An 11,460-nucleotide genomic window follows, 5' to 3' on the forward strand; every position below is an offset into this window, starting at 1 on the left:
AATACACCATTGTATGTTGAAGAGACCACACCTAAAATTATCACAAAAATTCATCCCTCTCCTCTTCTCTCCTCTACTCTCCATTTCGACGTCTAAGGCAAGAAGAAAAAGGGGGAAGGCTTCGTGCAGTCCGAGTGATCAGAAGATACGTCGAAATGCTGCTGGATTTGCTTCATAAATCTAGGCAAAATACTGCAAGGTTTCGGTCACCGTCTGACCGAAATTCAACGGGAGTTGTACTTCAGGACTTGGCAATTTCGAAAACTACACCTTCGAATTCGGTAAGTGGGTTTTTGCTATGTATTTCTTTCTAATTTAAAATTTCTATAAGTATGACATGCTTGTATGTGTGTCAAATCATTTTCGAAAAATGCTATATTATGTATTATAAAATCTCGATCGATGTACGATATGTTCTTCTGGTCTCGACGTTCTTTGAATCTGCTGAGTCCTCTCATAATTCTGATAAGTACTGTTTGATGAATCTGATTTTGTAATACACTGTTATGATTCGAGTTGGATATGGAACGACGATTGTAAATTCTGTTATGGCCCCCATCAGTGGGTATAAAACTGTGTTATGGCCCCCATCAGTGGGTATAAAACTGTGTTTTGGCCTCACCCCTTAGAGGACTAACATATGGGGGACAATTTGACCATGGATGACGAGATGAATAACAGTGTTCCGTTTGTTCTGATCTGATCTGTTCTGAATTGTTCTGATAAGTTATGTTTCACCCTTCGAGTCTGATTCGGTTAATGTTTGATATGATAAGTTTTGAAAGTCTGTTAAAAGATGTTTTAAAATTATCTTTATATGTATTTGTGGTAATCGATCGGCCCCTACTTACTGAGTGTTTCCCAAAGCACTCACCCGTTACATCAATCCCCAGATAAAAATGAAGAACAATGGAGCGAGGAGGAACATGAGACGTTCTGGGGCTGATGATCGCACCAAAAGATCTAGACTCAAGACTTTGTATTTATTTCGCTTCCGCAATCTTGATGTATTTTTATTCTATTGTCAAAGTAAAGACAATGTTTTATTTATGAAAAAGACTGGTTTTTGGCATTTCGATACGAGGCTTAATTGTTTTCAAGTGACTGTTAAACAATGTCGGATGTCACCGACGCCTCGGTCTCGGGGCGTGACATTTAAGTGGTATCAGAGCCGCCAGGTTCATAATCCGGCTGGGAGTTTAATAGACAAAATTTGGCGAAGTCAAATTTTGGCAAAAACCCATGCCTTCCTATCCAAATCATTCTGATACATCACATTCATGTATGTTTGTTTAAATCTTTAAATTCAAGTTGTCACCATAATTAGATGGCTTATTCTTTCGCATGGAATCTCGAAACTCAATTTCCTCAATTGCTTTGAATCTGTGCGAAATTACCCCTTCTTTCCACTTGTGAAAAATCCAACGAAAGATTTTGTTCGATCCAATTATTTTACTTGTCCGATGCGGTAATTTTTATTTTTACCATTACTTTGATTCTAAACCTTTTTCATTCGATTTCTCTAAGAAATGGTTGCCCCTCGTACTCGTGCTCAAACAGCCCTTCGCATTTGTCAGTTTACCATTGAAAACCAAACATGAGAAATTGAAACCATAAAGGCTCAACTCGCTAGCGGAAAACAAGAGAAACAAGAATTCTTGGAGATTAGGAACCTGCTTCAAACTGATGTACAATGTCTCACCCATCATCTTGATCGAGCAGAGAGCCAGTTCGTCCTAACCCTAAGTAACCCATTTCACGTGGTACGACCAGTTTTCCCTAACCGAAAGTTGATAGTAAGGATTGAAATTGAGAAGCATCTTGCTACTCGCTCTCGTCATCAACATGAAGACTTTGCTAGCAAGCAAGAACATTATATCGTCAAGCTTCATGGCGCTATGGATAGACTACAAGAACAAAATAACTATATGCACCTTGTCGTGGAAAACATGAAAGAAGAAGAAATACCTATGTATGTAATGGAAAAAGAGCAGTGATGATGGAGAGATGATAAGGTAGGCTAGACTGGTATTATGGTTATATGATACGAAAAGAAAAAAGTTTAACATTTCTTTGGGAGTATACAATGATAAGTTGAATTATATTTTTGGGAATGTACCTATCAGATATAAGTTGACTTATATTTTTGGGAATACACCTATCTGATATAGGTTGACTTACATTTTTGGGAATTTACCTATCGAAGATAAGTTTCCGACTTAAGATGAAATGTTTGACTCGAGGATAATAAATTAGTTATGCAAATATGAGATAAGAATTATATAATCTTTGATATTCAGATGTAGAAGTTTATTTTTGTGTCAAAAAATTAACGGTATGTACATTAAATTTAGGATTCTAAGTGCTAAATTTAAATATGTAGGATTTTGTAATATCTTATGAAGGTAAGAAATAATATCTAATAAGAAATTTATATTATTTTAGGTCATTTCCTTATGAAAATAAAGTAAGATATTGATGGGCATTGAGGAAGTGTAGCATATATAATAAGTTCCAACTCTTCTTAAAGTACCAAAACAAAAAAAAAAAAAGAGAGATTTGAGGAGAAAGATATCTAACGAAACTTGTTTGTATTAAAGGATGCTAGTCTCATAAGCTTGATTAAAGACAGATTTAGTAAAAGAAGAATTGTTTGAGGAATTATTTTCTTCCGTACAAGGTTGAAAAAAATTTTAACTAGGTTATAATTACTGGGACTCAAGTCAATAGGCTGATAAGGAGTGATGTTCTAAGATTCTATATTGGTTTTAAGTTTTGATATAGTAATCGAGATAATTTTAAGATATAATAAAATAAGTATAGATACGCATATATTAAGCGCTATGGTAAATTTCAACGTCATTTTGAGAATTGATTGGTTGGACAAGAATCATGCAATGGTAGATTATCGGGGTAAGAATGCCAAACTCTAATCCAAGAATAAATCGTATTGCATGGCAAGGATAAGGAACATAAATCCTTCCTTTCTGGATTATGGCTAAGAAGTCTAACTAGCGATAATGAGATAATCAAAAGAAGGAATTGAGCTCAATGTATAAAATATTCCTGTTGTACGAGAGCTTCGGAAGCGTTACTTTGAATTATCTCAGACTATGAAGTAGAATTCGAAAGTAACTTGATAGCTCGTGCTACACTAAACTCAAAGGAACCCTGGCAAATGGCTTCAGTGGAACTCAAGGAGCTAAAAGATCGATTCCAAGATTTGTTAGACAAAAACAAATTAGACCAAGTGCCTCTCTTTGGGGAGATTCAATCTTATTAGTACAGAAGAATGGTGAAAGTACAAGATAGTGATCTACAAAGAACTCAATAAGATCAAGAACAAATGTCATCTTTCAAGAATAGATGACCATTTCAATCAGTTAAAAGGAGCTAAGATCTTTTCAAAGCTCTATCTAAGGTCAGACTACCACAATTGAAGGCCAAGGCAGAGAATATTCCTAAAACAACCTTAAAAAAAAAGAGGACACGGACACTATGAGTTCATAATAATTCTTTTTGTTATAACCAATGCTCCAACGACATTCATAGAACTCATGAACAGAGTGTTCAAGAAATTCCTCGACAAGTTTGTGGTAGTATTTATTGATGACATTCTTGCATATTCAACAAGTGAGGAAGACCGCAAGGAAGATCTTCGTCTTACTCTGCAGATGCGTAGAGAAAAATAACTATATACTAAATTTAAGAAATGTGAATTGTGACTAAAAAACGTCATATTCCTTGGTCATATAATCTCTTAAATTGGCATATCAGTGGGTCACAAGAAGGTGGAGACAATAATGGATTGACCTTGATCGAATACTGGAATAGAAATTCGAAGTTTTTGGGATTAGTTGGCTATTAAGAAAACGTGTTGAAGGATTTTCTTCCACTCACCAAGCTCACTCAGAAGAACTCTCAATTCAATTAGAGTGAGGAATGTGAGAAGAGTTTTTAGATCCTGAAAAAGAAACTCGCTTCTACGCTAGTATTAGTACTTCCCGAAGAAGGTAAGAATTTCACAATGAAGCATCAAATGAGGATCGTGATGTGTTCTCATTTAAGAGAGGCAAGTAATTGTCTATGCATCAAAGAAATCTGAACGAGAAGCTGAAGTATGAAGAAGTCTCTATTCAAATAGTGGACACCAAATACCAAGTGCTGAGATGCCGAACAATTTCATATGTCAAGATACAGTGGTCGAATCATACTGAACGGGAAGCAACATGAGAACTAGAAGAGAAGATGCGCACACAATATCCTCATCTCTTCAAACGGTCGAGCTGAACCAAGTTTCGAGGACGAAACTTTCAATAAGGAGGGTGGGATGTGAGAACCCGAAATTTTCGAATACAATCAAAGGGATGAGACAAATTCATTATGCATGAAATGTCCCTTGATATACCAAAGTGACTCTTGGTGTGCATGGATGAATTTATTATGAAAGAGATGACCCTTGATATACCAAAGTGACTCTTGGTGTGCATGGATGAATGAATGAACACAATTAATACTTGCTTGGAATGCAAGGGGTTGGCCATGAGGAAGTTCAAAGGGCAAAATCTCACCTATAAATACACCATTGTATGTTGAAGAGACCACACCTAAAATCATCACAAAAATTCATCCCTCTCCTCTTCTCTCCTCTACTCTCCATTTCGACGTCTAAGGCAAGAAGAAAAAGGGGGAAGGCTTCGTGCAGTCCGAGTGATCAGAAGATACGTCGAAATGCTGCTGGATTTGCTTCATAAATCTAGGCAAAATACTGCAAGGTTTCGGTCACCGTCTGACCGAAATTCAACGGGAGTTGTACTTCAGGACTTGGCAATTTCGAAAACTACACCTTCGAATTCGGTAAGTGGGTTTTTGCTATGTATTTCTTTCTAATTTAAAATTTCTATAAGTATGACATGCTTGTATGTGTGTCAAATCATTTTCGAAAAATGCTATATTATGTATTATAAAATCTCGATCGATGTACGATATGTTCTTCTGGTCTCGACGTTCTTTGAATCTGCTGAGTCCTCTCATAATTCTGATAAGTACTGTTTGATGAATCTGATTTTGTAATACACTGTTATGATTCGAGTTGGATATGGAACGACGATTGTAAATTCTGTTATGGCCCCCATCAGTGGGTATAAAACTGTGTTATGGCCCCCATCAGTGGGTATAAAACTGTGTTTTGGCCTCACCCCTTAGAGGACTAACATATGGGGGACAATTTGACCATGGATGACGAGATGAATAACAGTGTTCCGTTTGTTCTGATCTGATCTGTTCTGAATTGTTCTGATAAGTTATGTTTCACCCTTCGAGTCTGATTCGGTTAATGTTTGATATGATAAGTTTTGAAAGTCTGTTAAAAGATGTTTTAAAATTATCTTTATATGTATTTGTGGTAATCGATCGGCCCCTACTTACTGAGTGTTTCCCAAAGCACTCACCCGTTACATCAATCCCCAGATAAAAATGAAGAACAATGGAGCGAGGAGGAACATGAGACGTTCTGGGGCTGGTGATCGCACCAAAAGATCTAGACTCAAGACTTTGTATTTATTTCGCTTCCGCAATCTTGATGTATTTTTATTCTATTGTCAAAGTAAAGACAATGTTTTATTTATGAAAAAGACTGGTTTTTGGCATTTCGATACGAGGCTTAATTGTTTTCAAGTAACTGTTAAACAATGTCGGATGTCACCGACGCCTCGGTCTCGGGGCGTGACAGCTTGCATGGGAACGTTGTTTTCTTGGTCAGGGTTTCGAAGTTCCTTGGTGGAAGAAACTTTTGGGAATGAAGTTAACAAGCAAGAGTTTGATTAATGCCGCTGACCAACTTGTTAATTCCCAGTTGTTTTGATACTTAAATCGAGATTTACCTGGTGAAATTGTGCAGGTGGAAAGCTTGATGATATTACTGTTATTGTTGGGCAGGTGAAGAGCTCATTGAGCTAGCTAGACTTTCCCTCAGATTACCATTAATGATAGCCTAATAAACAAGGTTTTGATATTTTTTCATTCAAATTAAAATAATTCATGGGTTCGTCTCTTAAATGATATTTTCTCTTCAAGTAGAAGAAATATGAACGATGAACCTTCAGAGTGCGTTTGGCTGGATTAATAGCTCTGCTGATTGTCGAACGAAGCCTACATGTGGTTTCATTTTACTAATCACTTTGGAATAGTACTCTCGGTGACTATTTTTCTTGACTATGAATCCTTCTGAGGAGTCAGGTGGTGTGATTAATTATCTTCTTCCGTATAACATTTTCGATTTTCCCCCATTTGTGGCCTACGATGATATCAAAATTCACAGAGGAAATAAAGATTGAATAATTATTGTGGAATCTGGGTTTGTTATTTGGCAATTATTGCATCGACTCTATATCATTTGCCTAATTGATTACAATTTATATGAAATTATAACATTTGTTATATTAATTAAAACATATCTTATTTGACATAATTTGTTCCATAACCAAACATTCTATCATATCTGATTTTAGCTCAAAACAACAATTCGGATGATGCGTGATTTTGTAAAGCACATGCGAGAATTAAAGCAATCATATACAGCAAAAGGTTTCCACTCCTTGAAAACTATGCGTATCATGTTGGTCTTGACTGGGAGATGAGATCAATGAAGCAGACTGGGTATGAATTTAAGTACAAGTTCAAAGAGCATAAAACCTCAGATTAGGATATAAAATCATGCATGGCATGTAGGAGCAAAAGTTGTATATGATTTCAAAAAGTAATGAGAAATGTAACCGTTTAAAATTACCAGATTATTGCATCTGAGAAGCAAATGCCGATTACAACACATAGTAAATAAACACGGCGCTACATGAATGGCCGCCTCTAACATTCGTATGAATGGCTGCCTCTAACATTCGTATGAATCACATCATTACTCCAAAGAATTCTATCAAATCATCAGCAAACAGTTCTTTCCCAAAGAAATCCATCCCCTGGTCATATTGCTTGCCATGATCATACAGGGTATCTACCGAGCAGGAAAAAAAATAAAGCAACCTATCCGCCCTTTTTCAGGTCCCGTTGCCCCTTTGGTTGGTTACATTTAATTCTTGGAAAAAAGATTTTGCAGCTTCATAAGTGGACCAGCATATCGCAGCAGCTGGAGCATGGAAGAGCATTCTAGGCATCCATCCTCTCATAAGACCACGGTATCCATCTTTCTCTACTATCGTCCGAACAACATCACGGATTGAACCACTAACAAATCTATCACATCCACAGACGCCCTGCAAAATGTCAAAAGATTAAGAATGAAGAAAGTAGTTTAAAAACTCAGACAGAAGATTAAAGTGCAAGGCATGTACCAGACTAATCTATTTTAGTGGGTATTTGAGGTTGGGACAGACGATTGCTCTTGATGTGGGTATTAATTCAAAAAAAATAATACAAGTTTCACTAGACGTTCCAGTAGTTTTATTTTACATTAGTTACCTATCGAAGAAACTCGCGATAATTACAATTATCTTGGGATTTTTCTAAATCAAGATATAAGTGGTGAGTTGAAAGAGACTGAAACAAACTGCTTCCACATATCTCAACATTCAATACATCATTTTGTGTGATTTTACATCGTGCTTCACTATCTAGTAAGACCTAAGTTTTTTAGTGGACAGTCAAGGAGTTGTAATTGTTTGGTATATGACAAGGAACCAAGTTGTTTAGAACCAAGGATATTATAGCAACAAAGAGGTCAGAATTGAGGGCTTCAAGCAAATCAGCAATGTTCCACACTACAAGTGAAAATTAAGCTTTTGTCTTTGATGATGATGGTAATTGACATTACAGCTGCATAAGCTACAGTCTCAACCAATTTAATAGGTATTAGCTTATAAATCGAGTTGTGCACTTGTGCTTCATGTCAAGGAAGTATGTGGAGGTCACCAACTGCTTCTATATTTTTGTTTCTTAATATTTTCATATCTTCTTTAATCTTTATAATGCTCTTTTTTCTACTCTAACTGAATCCTAGAACCCGTGAAGAAATTGATATGATATGCATTCATAGGTTTGCACATTTCCTTGAATATTTATTGAAAATTTACACATCAGAGGGACTTCAAAAAAACATGATTCATGAACCTTTTTCATGTTGCAGTATGACTAATGCTCATGACATTATTGCTCCTCAAGCCTTCAACTCTTATGTTCTGAACTATGGAACATAGCAAGTTTGGTCAAAGAGCTTAGCAAGAAGTAATCAAGATATATATAGTACCAAATATGATCAATAAGTTCCTCAAAATTAAAAAAAAAATCAATAAGAAGAATTGAACAATAACCAGGTAGTTAATATTCATTACAGTCACTGCCTTATTTTCTTCGTAGTGCACTAGATCAAGAATAGGTGTAGTGCATCTCAAGAAACTTGGCACTCGGCTCAAGAAATCTTTTAGTAAAAGAAAAACAAACCTGCATAAAGTAACAAAAAAGATGACCGTCATTTTTTCAACCTACAGATTATATGTCGATTAACATCAATATCCTTTCATTCTTCAAAACCATGGTTTTTATCAACCAAGATTCGATGGAATGCCCAAAATCACAAATTCGGAAACTAACAGAAATCAACATACTCTATAGTCAAATTAATCGATCATCAAGTTCATATCAAAACTAAAGAATTTAGAGCACATTGCCAAATTTACAAAGAACATATATGCCTATGTTCTCATACCTTTCATCAGCCTAACATTTACACAAGAAACAAGAGCAAAATTAAATATCTGGCACTGTAGCTGAGTCTTCACGACATCAAAAAGTGTGGTAACGGCGGCTGACAATGCCCCTGCCGCTGCTCCAGCTGTAGCATGATCAGCCAACCGCTCATCGCTCACACTCTCTGTGAGAGCCCAATACCCAAGTTGGGCCCAGCCCATTACCATTTAATTATTTTAAACCCCAATCCATTTGATAGAAGAAATCAGATCGTTCAAATCCAGAAAGTTCTTCCCCAGCCCTGCAACCCGGCGCCTTCCTTCTGTTTTCTGTTGTCTTCACGTAGTGTCTCCAGTGGCCGGAATTATAGTGCAACAGGTTAGAAATTTTCTTCCTTCATTCTATTAGAGTCTTTCTTGCCTTGAATCGAAAGTTATTGAGTTCGATCGGCTTGTATTTCCAGCAACTGTGTGTGAGCTTCGATTCGGTTCTAGGTAAGATTTTTTACTTCAATTCTTAGTTGTGTTTTGGTGGATTAGTTTGTGTAGTGGAAAATTAAGCTTTTCTCCTAATTTTCAGCTCGTTTTTCAGATCGTGAACAGTGTTTCCGGCGACAATTCCGGCGAGCCATCTTCGCGAGATTTCCATTGTGTGTTTAAGCTTCGTTTCTTGAGGTATTAAGCTTAGAATTTCAGGATTTGTATGGGTTTAATAGGCTGCCCGGATTTCGAATTTTAACCGAGCCGATTTATTTTGGTTTAGTCGTTTGGTATGCATTGTATTGAAGTATATAGTGAATTTATATTGTAGGTTATATCGTTGGACGAGTTCATTCGATAGTCCTTAAGAAATTATCATTGTATTATAAGTTGTATTTGAGGTACGCTCAAACCTATATCATTATGACGTTTATATTGGCGTGTAAGAATATTCGGTGAATGTTATTTGCTGTTATGTGCCTTGAATGTTTATTCTGTTGCATTCAAGCATTAATTGTGTTGGCATAACATATTGAGCATTGACTCCTTCGACGGCGATTTATGTTGATTCTATTGATATATATATTGAGTCATCAGAGGGACGAGTGGGTTAGGATTAGCCACATTCCCAGTTGACAGCTAGGGACGAGCGACTTAGCTACTCGCATTCCTTAAGCTACGTGCATGGACGAGCGGCGATTTGATGCTGCATTCCTGGCACGGGTGGTCACTGTTACTGTTGATGATGCTATTCATTTGGACTCCATTTGGTATCAGTTATTCCATTGTTACCATTCATGCATCGCATATCATTGCATTTACTTGGTATTATTACATGTCTTTTATTTACGTCGTGATTTTACTAGTTTGTCGTACTGGGGTCCGACCCCTATTTTCATTTTATGTTGTGGTTGTTTTTGATGCCATAGCAGGTCTTTCCAGGGGATTTGACGCGTCTGGTGGAGCGTCAGCGAGTGGTACCCTGTAGTCAGTTGGTTTGTGTCAGAGTTCCCAGATATCTATATATTATACTGGTTTGATACATTTGCCAGGGAGATGTCCTGTATAGCTGTTTTGTGATGTTTTTATGTTGTTTTGGATTTTATTTGTGGTATGTTGTGTCTAGTCCTGGCTAGTGAGGTTGTAAGATGTTTGTGCGGTTGGTTGTTTGTGAACTTGATGTTTGTGCTGGCCCGCGCATGCCGTTTATTTCGTTTATGAACTCTGTAAAAAGAATTTTTCTGGAGGACATGTGCCGCCGAATTATTAGGATTCCCTCCAGAAAAATTATTTTTACAGAGTTCATAAACAGAGAAATAAACGGCATGCGCGGGGCCAGCACCAAGCCCCATGGCGCCAATGCCGCGATAGAGGCCTTTAAGGCCATCCGATCTTAGAATAGATTTAAGGGCCAGCTTAACACTAACAGAACGAATTGGGCAGGATCCGAGGGCTTGCATCTGGGTTTTAACCGTGTCAACCGGGAACATCGCCATGTGCTCAACCATTCCCGCCACTGATCCCGCTATCATGAGCTGCGAAAAGTGGAGCCCGTCGTGCGCCTCCGCGACGATCTCCGAACGGTATTCCTGTGGCTGCGTCATCTGAATCAGATCGGGCTTCTGAAACTTCGAAGAGGCGTCGGTTGCCATTGATAATATCGTATACCGAAATCAGTCTAGGGTTGAAGAGTGAATTTTTGGTGCAACAAGCTATCTCCATATAGATTGGTATTCATGTGGGCGGTGAACTGGACATAGAAGAAAAGTCAGAACTGGAATGTGTTCAATGTAGAAAATTTGGTCGCCGTAAAAAGTGGATTTTTCAAATTATGGTTTCAACAATTGGGGATTTAGCGGTAACTCATGCGTTACTTATTAATCGCGATACTGCAAGAGTAAATAATCGGTTATTTCAATTTGAATAATGCTAAAGCCTAAAGGTACGACAAAACATAGATATTTATAATAATTAGACTGTCATATTTACAATAATAAATAATATTTTTAATATAAAAATTAATATTTTTTCATAGATATTCTGTCTCACAAAAGTTTTTTTGTTTATATCAATTATATAATGAGATTTTGATTTTTTTTTTTTTGAAATGTTTTGCTGTTATCTCGTATTATTAATCATAAAATTTTGAAAAATTTAATTTTTGTATTGAATTTTTTTATAATATAAAAATTATTGTACAAATCTAATTATACGGATACATATAGAATGACTCTTTCCATTTTCACTCCTTTTTTTTTTTTTTAATTATTTCAGATCTCAACTT

The 11,460-nt window shown here is 36.6% G+C and overlaps 1 protein-coding gene across 1 annotated transcript; it reads right to left on the minus strand.

The window, feature by feature from the left end:
* Window positions 1-10,391: 10,391 nt before the first annotated feature.
* Window positions 10,392-11,072, minus strand: LOC140974590 (uncharacterized). The gene is made up of 2 exons (XM_073438153.1): window positions 10,433-11,072; window positions 10,392-10,400 (listed from the first exon to the last, which is right to left on the minus strand). Exons 1-2 carry the CDS (start codon window positions 10,826-10,828, stop codon window positions 10,392-10,394), a joined length of 405 nt encoding a protein of 134 aa, XP_073294254.1. The 5' UTR covers window positions 10,829-11,072.
* Window positions 11,073-11,460: the final 388 nt, after the last annotated feature.

Source organism: Primulina huaijiensis, chromosome 3 (genome assembly GCF_012295235.1).
Source record: "Primulina huaijiensis isolate GDHJ02 chromosome 3, ASM1229523v2, whole genome shotgun sequence".
Lineage (NCBI taxonomy): Eukaryota > Viridiplantae > Streptophyta > Magnoliopsida > Lamiales > Gesneriaceae > Primulina > Primulina huaijiensis.

Coding starts and splice junctions, on each gene's coding strand:
- LOC140974590 (XM_073438153.1), bottom strand. CDS start 10,828: ATGGCAACCGACGCCTCTTCGAAGTTTCAGAAGCCCGATCTGATTCAG.